This window comes from Melopsittacus undulatus, chromosome 9 (genome assembly GCF_012275295.1).
Source record: "Melopsittacus undulatus isolate bMelUnd1 chromosome 9, bMelUnd1.mat.Z, whole genome shotgun sequence".
In the NCBI taxonomy this organism is placed as follows: Eukaryota; Metazoa; Chordata; class Aves; order Psittaciformes; family Psittaculidae; genus Melopsittacus; species Melopsittacus undulatus.
Genome location: NC_047535.1, coordinates 15,594,139 through 15,617,945, shown reverse-complemented (window position 1 = coordinate 15,617,945; position 23,807 = coordinate 15,594,139). Strand labels below are relative to the sequence as shown.

At 44.7% G+C, this 23,807-nt stretch overlaps 1 protein-coding gene across 3 annotated transcripts in view; it reads right to left on the bottom strand.

Moving 5' to 3' along the window:
* Positions 1-14,241: 14,241 nt before the first annotated feature.
* Positions 14,242-23,807, bottom strand: part of LOC101872345 (C2 calcium-dependent domain-containing protein 4C-like) — a 28,881-nt gene continuing 19,315 nt past the window's right edge. The window contains exons 3-4 of one of the 3 annotated variants that reach the window (XM_031046016.2): positions 16,604-16,755; positions 14,242-15,672 (exon numbers count right to left, since the gene is read on the bottom strand). In XM_031046016.2, coding sequence (XP_030901876.2) covers positions 14,319-15,672; positions 16,604-16,755 — 1,506 coding nt within the window. In that variant the 3' untranslated portion in view covers positions 14,242-14,318. Of the gene's footprint in view, positions 15,673-16,148; positions 16,363-16,603; positions 16,756-23,807 lie in introns of those variants that run through there. The other 2 variants (XM_005145683.3, XM_031046017.2) reach the window with 2 other exon arrangements.

Below are 23,807 nucleotides of genomic sequence, written 5' to 3'. Positions count from 1 at the left end.
GTTGGCAGGGACCTCAAAAGATCATCTAGTCCAACCCCCCTGCAAGAGCAGGGTAACCTAGAGTACATCACACAGGAACTTGTCCAGGCAGGCCTTGAATATCTCCAACGCAGGAGACTCCACAACCCCCCTGGGCAACCTGTTCCAGTGCTCTGTCACTCTTACAGTAAAGAAGTTCTTCCTGATGTTAACATGGAACCTCCTATGCTCCAGTTTACACCCATTGCCCCTTGTCCTGCCACTGGATATCACTGAAAAAAGCCTAGCTCCATCATCCTGACACCCACCCTTTACATATTTGTAAACACTGATGAGGTCACCCCTCAGTCTCCTCCAAGCTGAAGAGACCCAGCTCCCTCAGCCTCTCCTCATAAGGGAGGTGTTCCACTCCCTTCACCATCTTTGTGGCTCTGCGCTGGACTCTTTCAAGCAATTCCCTGTCCTTCTTGAACTGAGGGGCCCAGAACTGGATGCAATATTCCAGATGCAGCCTCACCAAGGCAGAGTAGAGGGGGAGGAGAACCTCTCTTGCCCTACTAACCACACCCTTTCTAATGCACTGTAGGATGCCATTTGCCTTCTTGGCCACAAGGGCACATTGCTGGCTCATGGTCATCCTCCTATCCACCAGGACCCCCAGGTCCCTTTCCCCTTCACTCCTTTCCAGCAGGTCAACCCCCAACCTGTACTGGTACATGGGGTTGTTCTTCCCCAGATGCAAGACTCTACACTTGCTCTTGTTGAATTTCATCAAGTTTCTCCCTGCCCAACTCTCCAGCCTGTCCAGGTCTCGCTGAATGGCAACACAGCCTTCTGGTGTGTCAGCCACTCCTCCCAGTTTAGTGTCATCAGCAAACTTGCTGAGGGTACACTTGGTTCCCTCATCCAGGTCGTTGATGAAAATATTAAACAGCACTGGTCCCAGCACCGACCCCTGAGGGACTCCACTAGTCACAGACCTCCAACTAGATTCTGCCCCATTGACCACAACTCTTTGCCTTCTTCCTTTCAACCAGTTCTTGACCCACCTCACTACCTGATCGTCAAGCCCACACTTCCTTAGCTTATCTATGAGAATGCTGTGGGAGACAGTATCAAATGCCTTACTGAAATCAAGAAAACCCACATCTACCGCTCTACCATCATCCCTCCACCTAGTCACTTCCTCATAGAAGGCTATAAGGTTGGTCAAACATGACTTCCCCTTCATGAAACCATGTTGGCTATTCTTAATAACCCCCTCATCCTTAATATGCCTAGAGATGGAGTCAAGAATAAGTTGTTCCACCACCTTTCCAGGGACGGAGGTAAGGCTGACCGGTCTATAATTACCCGGGTCCTCCTTCTTGCCCTTCTTATAGACTGGTGTGACGTTTGCCATCTTCCAATCCTCAGGCACCTCTCCCATTTCCCACGATTTACCAAAGATTATGGAGAGTGGCCTAGCAATGACCTCCGCCAGCTCCCTCAGCACCCGTGGGTGCATTCCATCTGGACCCATTGACTTATAGATGTCCAGATTGCATAGCTGTTCCCTAACCCAATCCTCATCTACCAAAGCAAACTCCTCCTTTGTCCTGACTCCTTCTGGGGCTACAGGAATCTGGGGCCCCTGGGGAGAGTCTGTAGGAGTAAAGACAAAGGCAAAGAAAGCATTCAGCATTTCTGCCTTTCTTGTATCCTCTGTCTCCAGGGCACCCACCTGGTTCAACAGCGGGCCTATATTGCCTCTTGTGTTAGTTTTATTTGCTATGTATTTTAAGAAGCTCTTTCTGTTGTCCTTAATCCAACTTGCAAGATTAAGTTCCAAGGAAGCCTTAGCTGTCCTAATTGCCTCCCTACATCCTCTAACAACTGTCCTATATTCCTCCCAAGTGGCCAGCCCCTCTTTCCATAATCCATAGATTCTCCTTTTCCACTTGAGTTTGCCCAGCAGCTCCTTGTTTAACCACGCTGGTCTTTTAGATCCCTTACTTGATTTCCTACTCATTGGGATGCTCTGATCCTGAGCTTGGAAGAAGTGGCCCTTGAATGCTGACCAACTATCATGAGCTCCTTTACCACCTAGTACCCTTTCCCATGGGACTTCCCTTAGCAGTTGATTGAAGAGGCCAAAGTTGGCCCTTCGGAAATCCAGAACTGTGGCCTTGCTCGGTATTCTATTCCTCCCACACGGGATCCTAAACTCCACCATCTCATGGTCACTGCAGCCAAGGCTGCCATTGACCATCACCACTTCAACCAAACCCTCCTTGTTGGTGAGTACTAAATCTAGCAGTGCTCCTCTCCTAGTTGGTTTGTCCACCGTTTGCATTAAGAAGCTATCGTCAATGCACTGGAGGAACCTCCTAGACTGCGAATGATTGGCTGTGTGAGTCTTCCAGCAAATATCAGGGTAGTTAAAATCCCCCATGAGGACTAAGGCATGTAGTCGTGAGGCTACTTCCAGTTGCCTGTAGAAAGCCTCATCAACTCCTTCGTCCTGATCAGGAGGTCTATAATAGACTCCCACAACTGTATCACTCTTACCAGCCTGTCCCTTAATTCGTACCCACAGACATTCCACTTTCTCCTCATCTGCCCCCAGACAGAACTCAATACATTCTAGTCGCTCTCTCACATAAAGAGCAACTCCACCACCTCGCTTTGCTGACCTATCTTTCCTAAAAAGGACATAGCCATCCATGAGCACATTCCAGTCATGTGAGCTGTCCCACCATGTCTCTGTAATTGCCACTAGGTCATAACCTTTAGACCACACACAGACTTCTAACTCCTCCTGTTTATTCCCCATGCTGCGTGCATTGGTGTACAGGCATTTCAGGGAGCGAGCAGAGCACGCTGATGGCACCCTTGGAAGGTGGGAGGCCTTTTGGTCTTCATTAATAGAAGGACAATACCTCACTAGTTCAGCTACAACCCCTTGCACTTTGAATCTAACCTGAAGCTCTGTGAGTGAGCTCTGCTAACTCTTGTCTTAGTACCCTTTTTCACCTGCGGGACAGGGTCTAAACTGTCCTTTCCCACAAATGAAACAGTAGATTGATAGTCCTCCCTAGTCTGCCATCCTTCAAGCCCTAGCATGTTTCTCTTGGGCTTGTCCCTAACAGGCTCAGTTAAATCCCCTCCCCCCTTCATATCTAGTTTAAAGCCCTGTCAATAAGACCTGCTAACCCCTGTCTCTTTGGATCCAAGACTTCCTTCCTGGAGCTCCGTGTCAACTAAAATGTTAACCACAGCTTTTTAGAGAGTAGACCTACTATAGCCAGGCTATTTCACTGGTTCTCTGAAAGGGTGGGTTTGGGTTTTTGAAGGGTTAAGGTGGGGTTCTGTGTTTGGGTTAGGATTTGGGGGCAGGTTGGTTGGTTGGTTTGGTTTTGGAGAGGGTGTTTGGGTTTTTTTGCTGTTGTTTGGGCTTTAGGTTGGTGGAGTGATTTTTTAGTGAGGCTTCATTTTGTTTCTTACATAGTACTAGATTGCTGGAATAATAACTCTGTAAATTTTATGTTTACCACATATCTGAAATAAAGCTAACTGACTTTATGTAATGGGAGACAGAGTTGTCCCATTTATTCTTGTTGTGTAGATTCTGTTAAAACTAGTCCAAAACAAGTCAGAAGAAATCTAAGCCCTCTATGTTTTTCCTGAAAGAGATTTCCTAAGGCTTTCCCAGAAATGCTGTGGGCTTATTTTATTCCAGTAATGACTCAAAGAGGGATAATCAGCTGTTTTTTAAGTTGTAGGTATCAAGTTTCTGCTCTTGTTCAGGCTTAATTAGATTGTGGAATATGGCTGTCTGTGTATTTGCATTAGTGTGACTGAAAATGAGCTCTCTTCTTCAACAGGTATTTCAGCATGGAGGCAGTGTTTCACTGCCATGCAGTGCTAGCCCTCTAATGCTGAAGATGTGCCAGACTTAGAAATAAAAAGGACCTTGTTCTGTTTCAACTTCAGCCTTGCCCAGCATCACACAACTGACACTGGGAGGTCTTCCAAGAATGTGTGCCACAGGCCCTGCTAAAGCAGATACCAAAAGCACATAACTACTGCACAGCTTTGTGCTGTAACAAAGCTACTCCCATGCATGCATGTTTATAAAGTCACTACAGAATAATGAAAGGATATTTGAAAACATCTCAATCCAAAGACATGTCAAATGCATGTTGTTGTGGTTTTTTCCAAACTAAATTTAAGTGAGGAATACAGTAGACGTAGCAGCAGAACATAAAATTTGCTTTAGGAGAGTTCTAGGGAAGGAGGAAAAAGTAAGCAGTATCTAACAGACACAACATGCTTGTTAAGACCTTTTAAACAGCTACTCTACTTTACTAAGCCTAACTATACCATACCACACTGTCACTCTAGAAGCTACAACCAACAGCTCCTAAATGGATCACAGGAAGCTGAAGATCCTCTCTGCTGAAATGCAGCCACAAGACTCTCACTTCGGGGCTGATGCATTACCTGCTGCAGGAGCTTATCTGGAAATTACTAGGATAGGTAAGTAAAATACTGTGAAGTAATAGAGGAAGAAGTGATAAAGCACAAAATCTCCTTCCATATCACAAACAGCACAGAACTCCTCAGGGTATAAAACACATCAGATGATAGAACAGACTTACAAAATTGTGGGTGACAAAGAGAGTTAATAGGGAACAATTGTTCACTGTTTCTTCCAATACAAAACCTACAGATCATCAAGTGAAGCTATTAGCAAGTTCAGAAGGAAGGGAGACGCTTTTTCACGTAACACATAACTAAGGTATGAAACACTTTGCTGCAGGAGTGAATGTTTACATCAATTCCAGAAGCTCTGCAACAAGTTCTTCAAGGAGAAATCTGTTAGGCACTATTAAACACAACAAAATGAGCTGCAGGTCAGGAAGCCCGAAAGCAGCCTCAGTTCTGTAGCCTGGGGTGTGCCATCTGAGCTGCCCTCACACTCCTTCTTTACCAGTCACTATTGTGATATCATACATCAACATAACACCACACTAGAGGAGCTTTTGGTTTCACCAGGCATATGGCCATTCCTATTTTCTGGAACAGCTGCCTTACCTGTACAACCATACACTGACAGCAGTGCTTGTGGACTATGTAGGTGCTTCAGTGAGCAGAGCACAGCACCACCATGGATTTGGGTTCCCTGCATGGTGGAAGTTAGCTTGCCTGTGCTATAAGCCATCGCATGTAGAGAGACAGAGGCAAGTTTCAGCCTACTGCTATGTTTTTTAGAGTAATCTACTCAAACATGGACTTTTACCAACAAAACATTACAGCATGAATATGCAAATAGTAAATCCCAGTCAAAAAGTAAATTAGCAAGATGCCAGGTACCTTATCTCTTCAGTTCTATCGTGACTTATCACAGTTGACATTTCAGTGAAGCTGTAGTAGCAGATCTGAGTTTGAACATTCATAAGAAGATGCAATACACCAGCGGTGATGTCAATAGAATGTCAATCTCTGCCTACTTCGTTCAGACTGAACTTAATCACAGGAACTGCATTAATAGTCAACATAAGCCATCTGTTTAAACCTGTGTTTTGAAAAGAACTGCCACGTACAATAAACATACTGTAATCACTCACCTATCTGCCTATGTAAAATGGGGATTCTGCCATTTCCCCCACAAAAACATTCAATTACAGGTTAAAAGCAGTTTTATATCGAGTTCATTGGTTTACATGGCAGGTCCAATGGTCCAACAGTTTTGATGCAGTCTGGGAAGTATGTTAGCTGCAGAGCTGCTGAACCAAACTGTTTTGCCAGCCTTTGCTCAAGAGCCTGTTTGGTAGGTGAAAGCTGCACCAAGAAACATCTCCAGTTCATGGAATCAAGTAGCTGACAGACACATAGATGTGCAACGTGTTCTTCAAGCTTGAACTTGAAGGCTGCACTTGAAGGAGGCAAAGCAGGGTGCACACCAAGGCAGGATACTGCATCCCAGGTGTGATGCAATGGTTAATTCCAAAATACCTCAAGGAAGCCAGCTTGGAAGCCCAGGAAGGTGATGTCTGTAACTACCATGGGCTCCTGAATGAGATTTATCCTGATTGTATATCATACTTACCTTCCATCCCTGATCGTGTATGGGGGGAAATGTTATCCTCTCCTTTGCAGGCCAAAGCTATTTCAAGCAGCTGACACAACACTGCAGCAGCTATGTAGCAATGTGGAGAAAGTCAAAACATGCAACCTCCCATTTTATTTGTCAGACTGGCTCAGAAAAATAGGCTTTTGTTCTTCCTTGGAAGTAACATCTAATATGCACTTACAAGAATGAAACAACATTCACTATCACTTGTGGTGTCATTTCTAACCAAGCTTTGTTAAATTAATCATGATAATGCAGTGGTGCCTGGGCTTATTGAGAAGCAGCATAAATTATTAATCTGCTTCCATATATACTGAGCAGGGATGCAAAGCTGGCTGCGTCCTTCCCACTCATGGGTACACAGTGGAACTGTTACATTGATCAGCCATTAGTACACAATGCATTTATGGGTGCAGTATAGAGAGGCTCAGAAACCAGAGGGGTGGGAGCTTTCTGCTCCAACATTGATTTAATGCTCAACGACAGCATTTATCAACCTCATACAAAGATAGAAAGAAATAAGTCTAATCTGACTCAGGCTATCTCCCTCTGTCTCTCAGCCAGAACTGAGTGACAAATGCCTGCAGCCTGTAGAACTAGAGCCAAAAAAAACCCACACATAAGTGTCTTAGAGAGACACCTTATTGGGTTATTATAAGCAACACAAGTTATTTTCTCAAATTACTCCCTTTGATTTAAATTGCCTCTATTCCAGCTAAATCTCTTTGCTATGTAGCCCTTACAGGCACAACAAGCAGCAGTCTGTATGGTTTGGGCTTCTTTTCCCCAGCATCAAGGTGAGCTGTTGCTTATTGAGAGCTGTGTGGCTCCTCTGCTATACACAAACACATCTCTGGAGCAGTTCCCTCCTGAAACTGCAGACAGTTGGGGCTTCCCTAGCTGGGCTCCAAGGTTAGATACAGACAGGACAATGCACCCTCTTAAGATTCTTGTGAGAAACCTTACAAATGAGAGCGAAGCGTGGCTTCTTGGGCTATTTCCATCTTTAGCTTCCTGCTCTATTTCCCCTAGAAGCACCATTTGCAATTGGAGAACAGGGGAAGCCATAGATAACTATTTATCAGATCAAGCAATATGTAGACAAGATTTCCATTAAACAAAGTATCAGTCTATTTATTTTTCACTGTTAGGAAAGCTACCAAATAATTTGACTGGTACAGGTAAGAAATAACAGAGAACTGGGTTTTTTATATCTACTACCCTAAATTGAACATTGCTTACATCCGAGGCAGGGAACATACCCTTATACAGCTTTTCAAAAGGGTTATACTCCTAATACCAGTGCTGTACCTGTCCCAGCTATATTGTCTGCCCAAAGGGGAATACAGCATGCAGTGAAGCCCCACAAAATGTTTACAAAAGCTTGCCAAGAATGTGCACATTTGCTGTGGTGACATTTGCAGTTACAGCTGCCTGAAGCTCTCCACGTGAGCAGTAATGAAGGGGAGACTTTAATATTGCAATATTTCTTACAGTAAATGTGTAAGGCTTTCATCTCATCATGTTTTAAGTCTCACTTAGTTTTCCACCACTTGCATTTTGTACTGACATTACCTCTTGCATGAGTATTAAAAACGTTTAACTTGGCACTTAAAGCATTCTTCTGAGATTCCCTTTGCATATAATGTAAGCAGGACCAGACCACAGCTATCTGTAGTACTTTAGAAAAGCCAGTGTAGGCAAGACATCTTACATTACATTATTGCTATTAGCCAAACCTAAAAGCAAAACACAGCCAGGAAAGTCATCTCCTGTATTCAGGAAGTGAAAGTGAATAAAACAAACAAGGGAAGTGTGATTTGAGGAAGCAAAAAAGATGGAGCCAAACTCTTGTCAGTGGTGTCAGAATGGACTGATAGAGGAAATGGGCACAGACTGAAACACAGGAAATTCCACTTGAATATTAAGAGGAGCAAAAGGAGAAAAAGCCCGTAACTTTTTTTCCTCTGAGAATGGTCGAGCACTGGGAGATCAGAATAGGCTGCCCATGGAGCGGTGTGATCACCAGTCCCGGAAGTACTCAAAATCCACATAGATCAGGCCCTCAGTGACATGGTTCAGTGATGGCCTTGACAGTGCTGGGGAACAGTTGTACTTGATGACCTTAAAGGTCTTTTCCAGCCTTTTGTTACCCATTAAAAATTAAGGAGGCTTCGCTCTCCTCCTTCCCCACAGATAAGCTGATGCAAGACTGCACAGCTGAAATGCTGGATTGGATCAGCTTTGACAGCACTCGGCTCCCAACTCCTGCTGCTAAACTTAATGGCTGGGATCAGCTGAAAGCAGTTCTGGCAGGTACAGCTCTGCCACGAGCACAGGGCTGCCAGAAGGGGGTCAAGTAACACAGTCTGACAACCAGGGTATTTTACAGAATCACAGTTATGTAAATGAAATAATCTGATGAAAGCAGAGAAACCTCAGACAAGCTGAATTTGATTCTAGCATTTCAAGACAGCATCTGTTACTGTGTTGTATTTGGTTGGATGGTAAATGCAGGTTTACTGCTGACTACAAACAGCTAATGGTTAGCACAGGAAACTTTGACAAACGAAACAGCAATGTAATGGAGACCCAGAACTCTGGCTAGTCCTCCCACTACAAAGCAGCAGGTTTTTCACTCACCTTGTACTTCTTCAAACATTTACCAATTTTACATTGAAGAGGCTGAGAAACACAAGCAGAAGAATCATTGAGATTCACCAGAAAGGAAGCAGGCTGGAAAATCTTGTTCAGTACCTTCCTGTCTAGTACATGCAATGCTTGACAAGGTCAGGCTCTCACTGTACCTCTCAGGATAGCTAATTTTGCAACATTAGAACATTTATAGCCAGAAATAGAAAAGTAATAGCAGAGGGAATAGCAAAACCAGAAGACAGAACTGTTCAGTCACCTGCAGTGTTGTCCGGCCAAAACAGACTATTCATTCTTTTCACTCCTGCTTGTTGCACCCCTCTTCTCATCTCTGGAACTGTGCTCAATTGCCCCTGCCTCACCCCAGTTGCCAAATACCACTAGCAACCTGGGCTGTAGCCATTTCTGTTCCTGACAGGAGCAAAACACTGCTGGAAGCTCATTTCCTCTCATGAGAATCCCCTAAATGCAAAGGGCCAGCAGCATAACACACACGATTGCTTAGCAATGCTCATGGAGGCACAACAGGCCAATACACAAAGAATAATATAGCCCTTTGCCCACACTTTGCAGGCAGCATGGTGCTGCACACAGCCCAGGCTGGGTTGGAGCATCTGCAGCTCTGTCCCCTGTGTTTGCTATCAATCACCTTGATGCCAAGTAGGTGAGTTCACAGACACTCTGCAATGTTCAACTTTGTTTTACCTTTGCTACCAGAACATTTTGTTCAGCATAACTTTAGTCCTTTCTTCTAAGACACTATTAATAATGATATCAGAGTACATTTCAGTGGCAGTCATCAGCATTAAGTCTGTACTGAAATGCCACTTCATTTAAATATGCAGATTAATCTTACATGGTGGGGTTTTTTTGTTCAGAGAACACAGCAATGGAAAACAGACTGCATTTAATTAAGCCATTTGTTTTGTGAGTGTGAGGATGCTGTTTGCTTTAATCAAACATCCTGCTGCAACAAACTATCAATAGATGTGACTCATTACCTTTTCCACCTTGGCCAAATGTCATACCCAACAATTCAGACACTCATACAAGCTAAAAGAACTATAACCTAGGTACAGGACAACTGCCCATCTCTGATGCAGCAGAAGTTGCTGGAGAACACAGGGACAGCCCAATGAGCACACGGCCTGTGGCATGAACTCCACAGCAGTTCTGCAGAGATAGGATTTCCACACAATTACACATTCATCTAGCTGTTGTTTTCTCAGTTCTCTGAGCAAACTCAAAATTACCAACAGGAATTAAGAGTTAGATTAAGACTAGAAGGATTTTCACCCATTAGGCCCCACCATATACTCAACCCTTCATCACAGTCACTATGGCTGACTGAAAAGCCAAGCCGCAGGAATCGGCTTCCTCAGAGGGGGCATGAAGAGGGGGCATAGGTGCTGTTCCCAGCAGTGCCTCTCCAGAGCCAGTCTGAGAAATGGGAGCAGCTAAGAGCAAGTGGTGCAATAAATGGAATGTGATACTGCAGACACTGTGCTGCCCAATCCCCAGCCTACACGTCTGCCCTGTTTGGCTTTTTAGGTCACAGATATTTGTTTCCCTTGGTATTATTTCCAAACATTACTTTAAAAGCAGCATAGTTACAAGAATCGCATTTTACCCTCCTCTACATGGCACCACAGTCTGTATTTAACTATAACCTGCATGGATTTCTGGAAGGAAAAACATAGATTTGCTTCACAGTAACATCTGTCCAGCACTGAAGAGGCATGCTTAAAATAACTGGGTTTTAAAAGGCCAGCACAAATAGTACCTCCAGTGCAGCTGAAACAAACAATATTTGCTTAGCAAAACCTGAGTCCAGGATCTTGGCAGGAAGAGCTTCTTTTCCTCAAACAATTGTGAAGGGTCTTCTTAGGAATGAAATTAAGAGGTGATGTTCAAGCCAGTGAGCACTACTGAGCACAGCTGATCAGACCACTGCTATAGAGTCATTCACACAACTATAGTTTCATGCTATTTCAGAAGTTCAGACAACTTCTGAAGAGTCTTTTTTAACTCTGTTTGCTAATGCCAAGAGGTGGATTTGCTTCGTGCTGTTGACTCTCATATAAGCATTGATGCATTAGAAGCTTTTCCAGGCTGAAGTATCCAGTTGCCTTCCTGTTTGCTTATGCAGGTGCTTTACGTACTAGCCCAAATAATGCTGACGCTTCTGGAAAGCAGCTGCAGCACAGGCAGCGCTGTAGTTCGCCACTTAACAGCTTAGTTGACGTCTAAGAGCACAAGAAAACAAGTTCTGTGCCCTCTAACATTCAAGCAAGTTAAAGCATTTGAATTGTATTATGGCTCTGCACTGCTGATAAGGACAACACCCTGAAAAGCAACACTCCAAAGCTCAAAAGGGATCAAATAACCCAAAATGTAAAAAGACACACTAAAATGGAAGGGATGGGACCAAAACTGTTTTCCATTTAATGTTACAGTCATACTTAGTCCTGAGTCTGACTAATGTGGATGAATAGGTACTTAACTCAAAGTTCTTATATTAAAAGAGAAAATTAGCAAGGAAAACCTGAAAACTGATTATTTACCAGAAAAATAGAGGCAAAATCTAGCTGTCCTTCCAGGACATCCCCAAGTATGGATGTCTCCTGCTGCTTTCAGCTGAAGGATCAAGCTACCCTCTAGCCTGCAGGCCCACCATCAAACTTCTAAAGAGAGGCTTTCTCAGAAACAAGTCATTGCCTAAAGAACCTAAAACCCAGCTGTTTTCTTTCAAACAGTCAGAGCTGCAGCCTTCACCTCCTTAAATACCTGAGTAGATGAGCCCAGCTGGAACCTTATTTTCCTATGACAGGAAGGGAGGACTTTCTCAATGGACTTAACTCCTTCCCTACCTGATGAAGGATGAGACTTCATAAGCACTTCTCTTGTATACTGGTAACTGCAGTAGGCCCATTAGCTTGCAGAAAAGAAGGCTCAGGTAAGATCTCATTGGTGTGTATGAATATCTGATGGGAGGGAGTGAAGAGGATGGAGTCAGGTTCTTTTCAGTGATAGCCAGTGACAGGACACAAAACAGTGAGCACAAACTGAAATACAGGAAATTCCACTTCCACTGAAAGAAAAGCTTGTTTACTGTCAAGGTGGTGAAACACTGCAGTAGGGTTTCCAAGCAGATTGCGGAGTCTCTGTCCTTGGAGACACTCCATCCTTGGGTCCTAGGCAACCCTTTGGAGCTGGTAATACAGTCTCTAAAGGCCCCTTCCTGCCTCAACCACTCTGTCATTCCGTGTCCCTGCAGTAGAGCCCTGGCATGGCACGTATCACAAGGTAGATACCCACTGCAGTGTGACTGTATGTGATTCTCTGACACATGTAACTGTTCTGTATTACCTCAGCCTCTTTCTCCATGTGAGTATACCTGTGAAAAGTCCCAAGAACTGAAAATGTGATGGTGAATGAGTGTTGAGCCTGCAGAGAGAGCCTCTGCCTTCCTTCAGCAGACCCCACACAATAACCAATTAAATAGGGTTAATTGTTTTGCAGCATTACTGATTTCTCTTGGATGTCACTTTTTTGTAATTTCACTTCTCCCCATTTCCTTCAGGGTTTCCCTTACAATCACTTTGCTCAGATTGAAGGATACAAGTGTCAGTGCATCACCTCCAGCTGCGCAGGTATAAGTACATTTAATTCTTTAGCACAACGGCTTTATTATTCAATTTTAATCAGCTTCTGGCAATATACCCAGCCATTCCAAGTTGCTCTTTGTGTGAGGATTCTGTTTTTAGAAGCATCTCACGTGAGCTGGGTTGAGGATTAGCAGTGAGCATTTCTGTGTGCTTTTGGTCACAGTGAACATCCTTTGGGCTTTTATCAGAAGGAAAATAATCCTTCCTGGGGAACTGAAGTCTGAAACAGAATCAAATGATTCAGTGGCCAGGCAATACTATCACCTCCTGTGAACAGTTCCATGATGTGCAGGCAGTCACGCTCTCTCCAGAACAAGGCAGGGAGAGGATCTGCTAGAAATCTTTCTGAAAGAGCTTTTAAGCAGTAGATTTGGCACAAGCAAGGCCCTGTTTCTACAGCCTCACAGGGAACACAGAAGAAGACATTCTTTTTTTTTGTGCCACATGCCTGTGTGGGCTGCTGCTCCATTAAGGCTTCATCTACCTTCACATAATGAAGCCTGCAACTTAATCAAGGGAGGCAGCAACAGGCCTGGACTTCCAGGACAGTGTTTCTGCCTCTCCCCACTTGCACATCTGGGGTTTCTGTGAGTTTGTCTGGTTTACCCAGGCCCCTCAGCAGGAAAGAATTAGCAAAAATAAAAGGGAAGTGGCCTCAAACATGCAAGAGCTCTGCACCTTTGTATTTCTCATGGTGTTAAAGCAAGTGTCTCAGCCACTCACCATCTGCTGATACAGGACAGGGAGATATTATCCTTATTTTATCTACTTGAACAATGTATGCAGCAAGTCATCAGCTCAAGCAGGAATTCAACACAGAGATCACAAACTATCCTTTCCTCTTGTCATATTGCTATCCTATCTGCTTCAGTTTCAAGAAGGATTCAACAGCTGAGTTACTGAGGGTTATAGCTTCAGGGTACATTCCTGGCTGAAGCACAATTACCTAGCAACTTCATCCTGAGAGCTGTGAAGCAGCCATGGAAAGGAAAGGTAAATAAAGATGCTAACTCAATCTCCTGTTCCATAGGGACCCCAGAGAAGAGCCATCTCACTGTTCAGTGTTAACAGTGCAGGTCTGTCAAGAGAGAGAGCCCTACCTGCAATGGCTTTAGCTGTTGTTCAGAAGCTGAGCTTGTTATCTTCAACACAAGCTTAGTCCAAATTCCCCACCCCTGTTGTAGGAGAAAGGCTGATTCCCAAACAAACTATACCCCTCTCCTTCCCCTTTCCCACACAGAGGGCATTCATTTCTGTAAATATGAGTGCTGTCAAAAATGGTCTGTTTAACTGATGTACTACCTAGGAGCTGCAGCAGGGTTCAGAGCCTGCTGTGTGTTAGGGTGGTGAGGTACTGGAATGGGTTGCCCAGGGAGGTAGTGAATACTCCATCCCTGGCAGTGTTCAAGACCAGGTTGGATGAAGCCTTGGGTGATATGGTTTAGTGTGAGGTGTCCCTGCCAATGGCAGGGGGGTTGGAACTAGATGATCTTGAGGTCCTTTCCAATCCTAACTATTCTATGATTCTATGATTCTGTGTGTCTGCTTAGGGATCAGAGTGAAAAAACAACCCTTCCTCACCTGGAAAGCCATAAACAAGAACACCTTTGTCTTGGTAACTGCCTAATTCTTCAGGAGAAACGTGAACCAGCCATTATGCCCTCCTCTCCTTCTCTACAGGCAGAAGGTTTGCTCCATAGCCACCTTTTTTTTAGCAGCCACTACCTTGACCTGAAGCAGCAGAATGCGGCACAACAGCATGAGAGCAACACTGAGCAATGCAGTGCTTTAAGGTATTCTTTAAGAAATAAGAACATTAAAAGGTAAGAAGGTCAACCCAAAACTTTATTTAGTACAAAACTTTCAGAAGACAAGATTAATCTCTTGGAGTGTTTGAAGTATTACACTGACAACATACTTATTAAAGACAATTCCTGCTTCCCTAAGGTGTAATCCCGTTTCATATTGCACCCTTTATTCACTGCTTTCATTCTTACAGAGCGACTGTAAAGCTGCTCTTCTGCAATACCATCAAAAAAGAAGTCCTCATTGAAGATGGGATTTCTGCTTCTCTTTATAACAGTGCTTCTCTGCTTCTGTGTTTTCCCCGGCACCAGAGAGAAGGTGATACAGCAGTTGATGGTTTTGGGCTCTACAGAGTCCTCATATAAACCTTCTGCACTGATCAAGCGGATCCGCAGCCTTTCGTTCTCTAAGCAGTATTCAGCCAATAGCCTCAACATGCCCCCCTTGCCCATCACCACCACACTCTCTCCCACTCGTCTCTCCCAGCTGCTGCCCAGGTCCAGGGGAAAGATGGGAGAACAGGACATGCTGCAGGTCTGTGTGGTGAGCAGCCCTCCTGAGGCCCGCCTGATGGCACTGGGGCTGTTATCAGTGGAGCTGCTCTCCTCTGTGGAAAGGGAATTGTTCCTGGGCATGCTGGATTTGTTCTTGGCTTTCAGTGCTCGGCACAGCAATCCCTCCTGACTTTGTGTTTTGATGTGGGAGCAGGATCTGGGAGGTGACCTGCTGAGAAGGGGAGAGCTGAAAGGAGAAGAGTCACTGGAGGAGGCTGTGTCACTGTCACAGGCACCTTGCCTGTGCAGAGAGGGATGCTTGGGAGGGAGCCTCACAGAGGCAAAGCTGATAGCTACGGGATTAGACACACTCCCTTTGCCAGAGAGCGTGTTAGCTCTGGATCGAGGCAGCATCAGGCTGGGCAGAGCAGTACGTGGGTCACCATGGAAGATGGACTCCTTCCTCCTGGTGTGGGGACTCTCCAGCAAAGTACAGAAGCCGTAGGAAGTGGGGGCTCTGGGAAAGTGAGGCAGGGAGAGTGCTGCTTGGGACTGGGGGTCAGAGTTGGTGCTTTCCTCCTCCAGGTCTGGGATCTCTTCAGCACTTTCCACCTGAATGAGATGTGGTAAAGAGCTGGAGCTGTAGCCAGAAGAATGAGTATCTGCGTCCTCTGAACTGTGGTCCTGGTGGAAGCCAGTGCTCTTCACAGGGCCAGAGCTAGTCAGCCTGGGGGGAATGCAGAACTCAGGGATTCTGTCAGGAGTGAGCACATTGGGAAAAGCAGCAGCCCCCAAATGGGATTTCTCTGGCAGACTCTGGCCAGATGGCAGTCCCAGGAAGCAGGAGCTAGGGATGCTTCCATTTTCATGTGATGCTCTGATCTTCTCCAACAGCCACATCACTGCAGCTGGACAGGAGAGCCTCAAATGGAAAGAGTTTGAAGTATAAATCCACCTGCAGACACACAGAGATGCAGAAGTACATGAACACACTACAGCCAGAGCATCACAGGATCAGCCAGGTTGGAAAAGACTTCTAGGATCATCAATTAATAGCTTGAGGCAGTTTTCTCTTGTCCTGTCACTTGTTACTTGGGACAAGAGACCAGCCCCCTCCTGGCTCCATCCTCCTGTCAGGTAGCTTTAGAGAATGATAAGGCTCCCTATCCCCCCACCCTGAGGCTTCTATTTCCCAGACTATAAAAAACCCCTAATGAATACTATTCGAGACAGGATTAGTACCAGCCCAGCCAACCCATAGGTTCAAAACAGTCTCTGCCCAGCACACTGTCTTTAGCAAAAGTCAAAATGATTTCAGCACAACAATAGAACTAAACTACTAAAGAGACAAAATAGCATCAGGACACCCCCAGGGGGAACAGCCGCGCTCTGGTAAACCCCGCCGTGCTTCTCCGTTAGCAAAGGACGCACCTTGTCAAATCAAAGCCGCTTGTTTCCAGCAGCCCTCGCTGCCTCCGAACCTGCGCCAACCAACTCCGAACTCCGACGGCTGCCGAGCACAGCACAGCGCAGCCTGCCCGGAGCCGGCCCTTTTATAACGGCGCCGGGCACCTCCCACCCCGCCGCCGGCAGAGGGAGGGGTTCGCAGCACCAGCGCACGGGCGGAGGTGGGGTGATGCTGACGCCGATCCCGAGCTGAGCCCGTGGACATGTGTAGCGCAAGGGGCACGAATCGTGTAAAGGGGTCTCTCCAGAGGAGGGCAACGGAGCTGGTGCAGGGCATGGAGCACAAGAGTGATGAGGAACGGCTGAGGGACCTGGGGGGTTTAGTCTGGAGAAGAGAAAGCTCAGGAGGGACCTTATCCTGCCTAACAGGAGGATGGAGCCAGCCAAGAAAAAGAGAAGCGTTTACTTTTGCTTCATACCCGTTCACGGGGGTGGCCGAAGGTGTTTCGAGATGAGCTATCAAATCCAGGACAAAAGCAGACTTCTCGTGGTGCTGCTTTTCTTCGCGGGGTTCTAGCAGCTTTCCAGCATCAGAGCCAGTTGGAAACAGGGATTGCAGCTTTTCAAGCTCCTGTGAAAAGAACTTTGCTGCTTTCCTGCATGTAAATGTGGGCACCCCTATCTCCCATTATCCACAGAGAACATGAGACAGCCTAGCCCAAGCCCAGGGTCCTATCGCTGATACCGAGCAACAGCAGCAATGCAAATGCAGAGGGGAGAAAAGATAAGGCAGAAAATGCTTTGGCCAGTCACCTTCAAACAGAGCATGTCAAATCCCTGGCATATGTGACGCTTACCAGGCACTGCACAGAACCAGGGGGATTCATGGATTTGCTCAGCACAGCTCAGCAGGGCTCTAGCAGACCTCTGCAAACTATGTAATTACTCTGCAAGTGGGAATCTTCACTGCAAGGCCAGGGAGGCCTGCAAACAAGGTGGCTGAACACGTGGGTGAAGCTGTATGCCTATAGCAGACAAATCATTTTCCTTCTTTTCCCGCTGAAAAGCTAAAGTTCATGTTTACAGAGTGCTTGAACTAGAGAGGATGTGCTCAGGGAAAACAAACCAAGTGGGCAGGGAACACTTTGAACCTGCTGAAAGCTTGAGCTGGGAACATGAATGTTCCATGGCTGAGCCTTGCCTCTCCTGTTTGTTTCATACCACTTAAGCTTTGCTTTCATAATAATCCTCGTGCAAGTCAGATTGAAGGAATTCCTTCTGCCCTTTGTGAAAACAAGGTACACTCCCACTGCCCTAGGACTATTTCAGCTGTCAGTGCTTTTTCAGTTTACTTAAATGGACTTGCTGTGCATGTGGTTCAAGTAGTCTCCAATCTAATGTAGAGGCTTGCCCCAGCTATTGAGACTTTCCAGCAGCATAGTAAGAGGAGCTACTGCAGACACAGAGATGGTCTCCTTTGGAAAGCAGAACATGCACTGCGTAACTGTTATCTATTCAGACCAGGCAATACAGTACTATACATCATGCATTACATACAATGTAGCTTCTGAAGAGTGAGCTTCGTTCCAATATATACACCTCTGCTTTTAATGCCAAAGAAAGTCTTGACTTTAAAAATGGTGAAAAAATGGAAAAAACCCCAAAGGAAATGGAGTATTTTAGTGGGAACTTTATTACCTCCAGCAACAGTTCACAGAAGTAGATCAGAAATGGCAACCATGGCCATTAGCATCAGGTATACTAAGTCCACAGCAGACATCAGGCACTGGTGAAATAAAGTAGCTGCCTTGATTGATAGAATCCCAAACTGGTTTGTGTTGGAAGGGACCTTAGAGCTCATCCAGTTTCAACCGCTGCCACAGGCAGGGACACCTTCCACTAGAGCAGATTGCTCCAAGCTGCATCCAAACTGGTCTTGAAAACTGCCAGGGATGGGGCAGCCACAGCTTCTCTGGGCACCCTGTGCCAGCACCTCAGCACCCTCACAGGGAAGAGCTTCTGCCTAAGAGCTCATCTCAATTTCACCTCTGGCAGGTTAAAGCCATTCCCCTTGGCCTGTCCATACATGCCCTTGCCCAAAGCCCTCTCCAGATTTCTTGTCACCGCTTTAGGCATAGGAAGCTGCTCTAAAGTCTCTCCAAAGCCTTGTCCTTCAGTCTCCTGCTCCTCAGGAGCAAAGGGACAGCAGGTGCCTAACATTGGGTGGTGTGTATCACAGAATGGTTTTGGTTGGAAAGGACCTTAAGATCATGTAGTTGCAACCCCCTGCCATGGGCAGGGACGCCTCACACTAAACCATATCACCCAAGGCTCTGTACAGCCTGGCCTTGAACACTGCCAGGGATGGCGCATTCACAACTTCCTTGAGCAACCCATTCCAGTACTTCACCAACCTCACAGTAAGAATTTCTTCCTTATATCCAATCTAAACTTCCCCTATTTAAGTTTGAACCCATTACCCCTTGTCCTTATCACTGCAGTCCCAAATGAAGAGTGCCTTCACAGCATCCCTATAGGCCCCCTTTAGATACTGGAAAGCTGCTATGAGGTCTCCACACAGCCTATCCTCCCCTTCCTAACAAAGCCTGCACTTTACAGCCATTTAACAGATAGCTGGTGTGCTCGAGTTCAGCCACACTTAAGCACTTGTACATTCCCTGTGGAAACAGGCACTCAATTACACGATTAGCTGTTTAGCTTCCTGTGTTCAAAACATTTCTCTTGCCTTGATTAGCTTCAGAGCATAATTAAAATATGCTGCCAACATGGCTTCCTGGAAACAAAAACCTCAACACACCAATGTGTCTTCAATAAACCACTTTTAAAGCAGAAGGGATATAATCTGCAGAGAGGCTTTATTATAATTCCTGCACCAAATAGCAGATGTAATCCTGGGATCTGGCGAGAAGCTGGAAGAGCTGCAACAAAAGGCAATCTGCAGCCTGAGCAACACAGGAGGCAGTTGGGGTTTTTCCTTCACGTGTTGCACTGATTGTTTGCTCTGTATCACAGCTTGGACTTCTTCAGCTCAGCAACCAAGCTCAGGAAGTGGCCAGCGGGGGCTGAAACACAGGTGAATCCCAGCCTGCCAGATCCCCAGGTGTGACAGCTTTCCTCTTGTTTTGAACTGGGCCGATTTCAGTTTTCTGTTCAGTGGTTAGTAATTATTTAATTCTCCTGCAAACCAAAGCCATGTCCTCCTTATTGATACAAATAAACCACAAAGTGGTAGCCCTACAAGCTCCTGAGCATAGTGATGTTGTGTATACACACATGAACTGCCACTGAGTATTTCTGAAAGGAAGGAGAACCTTATTCTATACAACTGCAAGGCCTGCCCAGAGCAGCTATTATGATAAAAGACATCTCTACCTGGAATAATAACACAAATTTAGAACTGTTTTCTTCATCACCAGCACTGGCTGATCCAAAAGGAGACCTGCCACTTCAGTCAGTGGTGTTTATAGGGGGTGAAGGCTGGAGGTCTTCAGGAGCTGATAAGCTTTAGATGATGGGCACCAGGGGAGGTGGAGACCTCTTTGTCTAGCCAAAAGGAGTGGGAAAGTAAAAAAGGAGAACTTCTGGCTGTGCTGTGAAAGCGGAGATGTGGAAGATGGGCATGGGTGAGACAGCAGATAACAGCTTGCCGTTCTTAATGCAACGGAAACAGCTCAGTGCATTACTCTACCTAAAATAAGCAAAATTTCCACAGGCATCCATAAGAATAAATTACCTGGTCAGGTTTATTTTCTTAAAGAAAGCAGCAGGAATATCCACTGGGGTTTCTTGAGAAAACCCTCAATCAACTGAGAGAAACTTAGATACCACTTGATTTTTTTTCACTACAGATTGATATAATGAGCAAGTTTATAGCACCTTGATTCAATCCTGTCATTTTGTCTAAGAGGTAACTATTAGCTGTCTGCCCACCACTTCTTGCCTAAATCAAGTCACTCTGCATTGCTTGTAGGGTAATACATAAAGCAAATGAAAGAACAGAGTGCTGCTCTGCAGTAAGAGCACAGGAGTGACAGGGTCCTTCAGGGGCAAAGTATCTTAATTACCTTGTGCCATAACAGTATGAAATGCAGACATCCAGCAGGCATGAACTAAAGAATTCTTTTTTTCCTAGCATATTACATGGTCCTGTGATGAGAAGCTGACATTTGCCATGCAAAATCCAAGAAGGTTATACTGTCCCTAATTCCACTAACACTGAGGTCAGAAAAAAAACCCCTCTGTCTGAAGTATAAAACTATACAGGGATCTAACCACATTCAGCTTTAAATGCCTTTCCATGTTTACAAAGCAGATACCCCCCAATCGTGCCAATACCTACTTCAGGTCTGTTTCAAATCTGAAAACGTATTTTCATTGTTCTGTCTATGTGATGTTTCATTTTTTCCATGCATACTTTCAGGTTTAAAACCCCATAATGCAAACCCCAGCTTCCAGCATGAAATGTACTTCAGGTAAAAAAAGGTGTCCAAGGCCAGTAAGAGTTACATGCTGCTATTTATGGAAAAGCCAGTCTAGCATTTTAGTTTGGTTAAAGAAGCATTTTCCCCTACAACAGGTTGGAGCCCAGTAGTAGGTGAGCTGCTCCAGTCCATCCTGTCATACCTTTTAACATGAAGGTAGAGCCTAACTTGCACTAATAGAAATTCCCATGCTCAGCTGTGTGAATGAACCCTCTAAGCAGATATAAATATGCATAAAACTGTGAGAAAGGAGTTAACAGCACTGATGAAAAGGGGAATTGAGTCTTCCTTGCATTTTGTGTGTTCAAGCAACCTACCAGTAATGACTAATATCCTGAAACTGCTCATCTCCTGTAAAGCTTAAACCTCATCATATGGCAAGCATCTTATTCCATTCTCTCAAACACAAGTAAGAGTTTGTCTATAAACACTTGCTAGTAAATAATACAAATTTCTGATTAGCCTCATTCCTTAGTTTCTACTCAATCAGCTTGATTACATTGCTGCTAGTGTATGAGATATTTACCTTGCCTGAAAAAACAACCATACTCAACACCTTCCCCTAAATACACCTACTTCACTTATCGAAAGTTAGTAATTCTAAAAATCTGTCAGAAATGGTTTGCCTATTTTTTATTCCAGTACTTAATGGTGGAAGTTCAGTTTCTATAGCCATCACTACTCTTGGCATAAAACAAGTTCTACTATTAAAAACAAAAAAGCTTGTCACAAAGAAAAGCAGATCACTGTCTTTGTGTTGACTGAATACCTGAAGGTCACTTCCATGGATGGATAAAATTAATTCTTGCTTAACTGCCCCTCCCCTTGGGAAAGATTTGAAAGTTTTGCCTTAGCTGAACATCAGTGCTTTAAGAACCTACAGTCACCAAAGCCTGGGGAACAGGGTGATTTCTGAGGGTGAATGGGTTTTTCAGTATTCCCTTTGTGTCTACAAAGTCACTACAAATACAGACCAAGAGGATATACAGGTTCTGGATATGCATATTCTCTTCTGTTGCTCAGCTGTATACCTCTTACAACAGTTGGATGAATTGTGATACCTGAATCCAGGTAGAACACAGAAAAATAGAAGGGTTGGGGGATTAGAGAAAACACACACATCACAGAAAACATTATATATATCTATCAGCTTCATGGATTTTACTCAGGAACAAAGCAAAACTTAATGCCAACTATACCATAAACTGGAGCAAGATGCTTGTGCATCATAGCATTTATCAGGCATGTCTGTTGAGTGACAGGAAAAACGATGTATCGTGGGGAAAATCTTTATGAAATATTTCTGGTGGGAGATGGAAATACTGAATAGTCTTGTAAAACACCAATAAACTGAAACTCAGCTTGAAATGTACCAGTATTGCTGAGAAACAACCTCAACATTTTATTCTAGAGTATAATGCTGTGACTGTCTTACCTCAGGATCTACAGAATAACCTAGATTCAAATGGGTATTTGTTGGTCAAGTCTTATTTGCCATGTTAAAATGTTCTGTTGTTTAATGACAGTGTTGCTAATCAGATTGATAAGGTTTTTTCTCTTCTCACTGTTCAGCCACAGTTAGAACACCGTGGTCAACCTGGTACTGAGCAGCAGTACAGTGGACTGAAGAGCTGCTAGATACAAAGATCACTTCAGACATTAATGGAAAAGCAGGTGCACGTTTCATAGCAGTGGCACATAAAGAACACAAGACTGCCAATATCTTTGTCAAGCAGACAAGCTTTGTCAAGCTATGTTACATCACTCCAACTTGCAAGAGGAATGTGTGATTCTGAATCAAGAGTTGGCAAATAGCTGTCCCATCAGTAACTTAATGTTAAAGGCTGAAGAGTGACAGGGAAGTGTCTGATATTCCTCCAATTACTTGGTATTATCAGTATGGTTGAAGGATGTCTGATGAAGAAGATAATTTCACTGTTCTTTTGCTATGGATGTACACTCACTCTGACAGGGGAGTCATAAGACCACAACCAAGTTATGCAGGCACAAACACAAAGAACAGAATCTGAATTTCCTCTAACCAACGATTTGCATTCTATAGATTACTTTGCAAGTGTCCTTTATCTATATTCTTGAGCCATGGGAGTAGCTGAGGTGTGTAGCTTGGGCATGCATTCAGGCCACCAGACTACAGACCACCAAAGTATGAACAGTGAGAAGGAAACTGTGTGTCATCAGGAGAGACAGAGTATTAGCTAAAACTAGTGAGCACAAGTAACCCACGCTGCTGCAATGGTTTAGGATGTAGCAGCTTGCTGCAGCCAGAGTTGTAGTTCACCTTTGGGTTGGTTGTTCCCTTAATACATATACCTGGTCTGCTTTCAGGGCAGGCTTCTCTTTGTGAGGCTGGGGAAATGATTCTAAAGATTTCCTGAAAAATCAAGTCCATCAAACTGGTCAGCTGTTTTCACAGGGATGTGCTGTGCCACAGCAGAAATGACCCCATTCACCTCACAGCTGTGCAGAGTTCCTGTGCTGTGCATGGATATGCCCCAAGTAATGAAATTTGAGAATTATCATTTACGTTTTCCTCAGGGTTAAAATAAAAATTAAATCAGGCAGTGCAACTTTATAATTTCTATTACTTGCAGAGTCTTATGGAGGGCCTTGGCCAAATGCTTCTTAAGCACAGAGAGGCTTGGGACATCGATCTCCTCCCTAGGAATCCTAGCCCAGTATTTGACCACTCTCTCAGAAAAGAAATGCTTCCTAATGTCAAGTCTGAACCTCCCCTGACACAGCTTTGAACCATGTCCATGCTTCCTGTTGCTGGCTACCAGAGAGAAGAGGTCAGCACCTCCCTGTCCCCTTCTCCTCCTCAGGAAGTTGCAGAGAGCAATGAGGTCACCCCTCAGCCTCCTTTTCTCGAAACTACACAAGCCCCAACTCCTCCACTGCTCCTCATCTACAAAGAAGTGTTCATTTCATGAAACTATCTCTGTTCTACTAGCTTTGATAGAACTTGAGAGAAGAACATTTTCTGCTCTTTTCTTCTGCTTAAGGTAGTCTCATTTGTGGTAGTTCTCACATATCCTAAATGAATTTGTTGCATATAAAGATTATATTGACTCCTGTAAGATGAATAACACACGTACTGAGAAAAACTATTCTGTGTCCTCTTTGTTCTCTAAGTAGATATAAATATGAAGATTAAAAATAA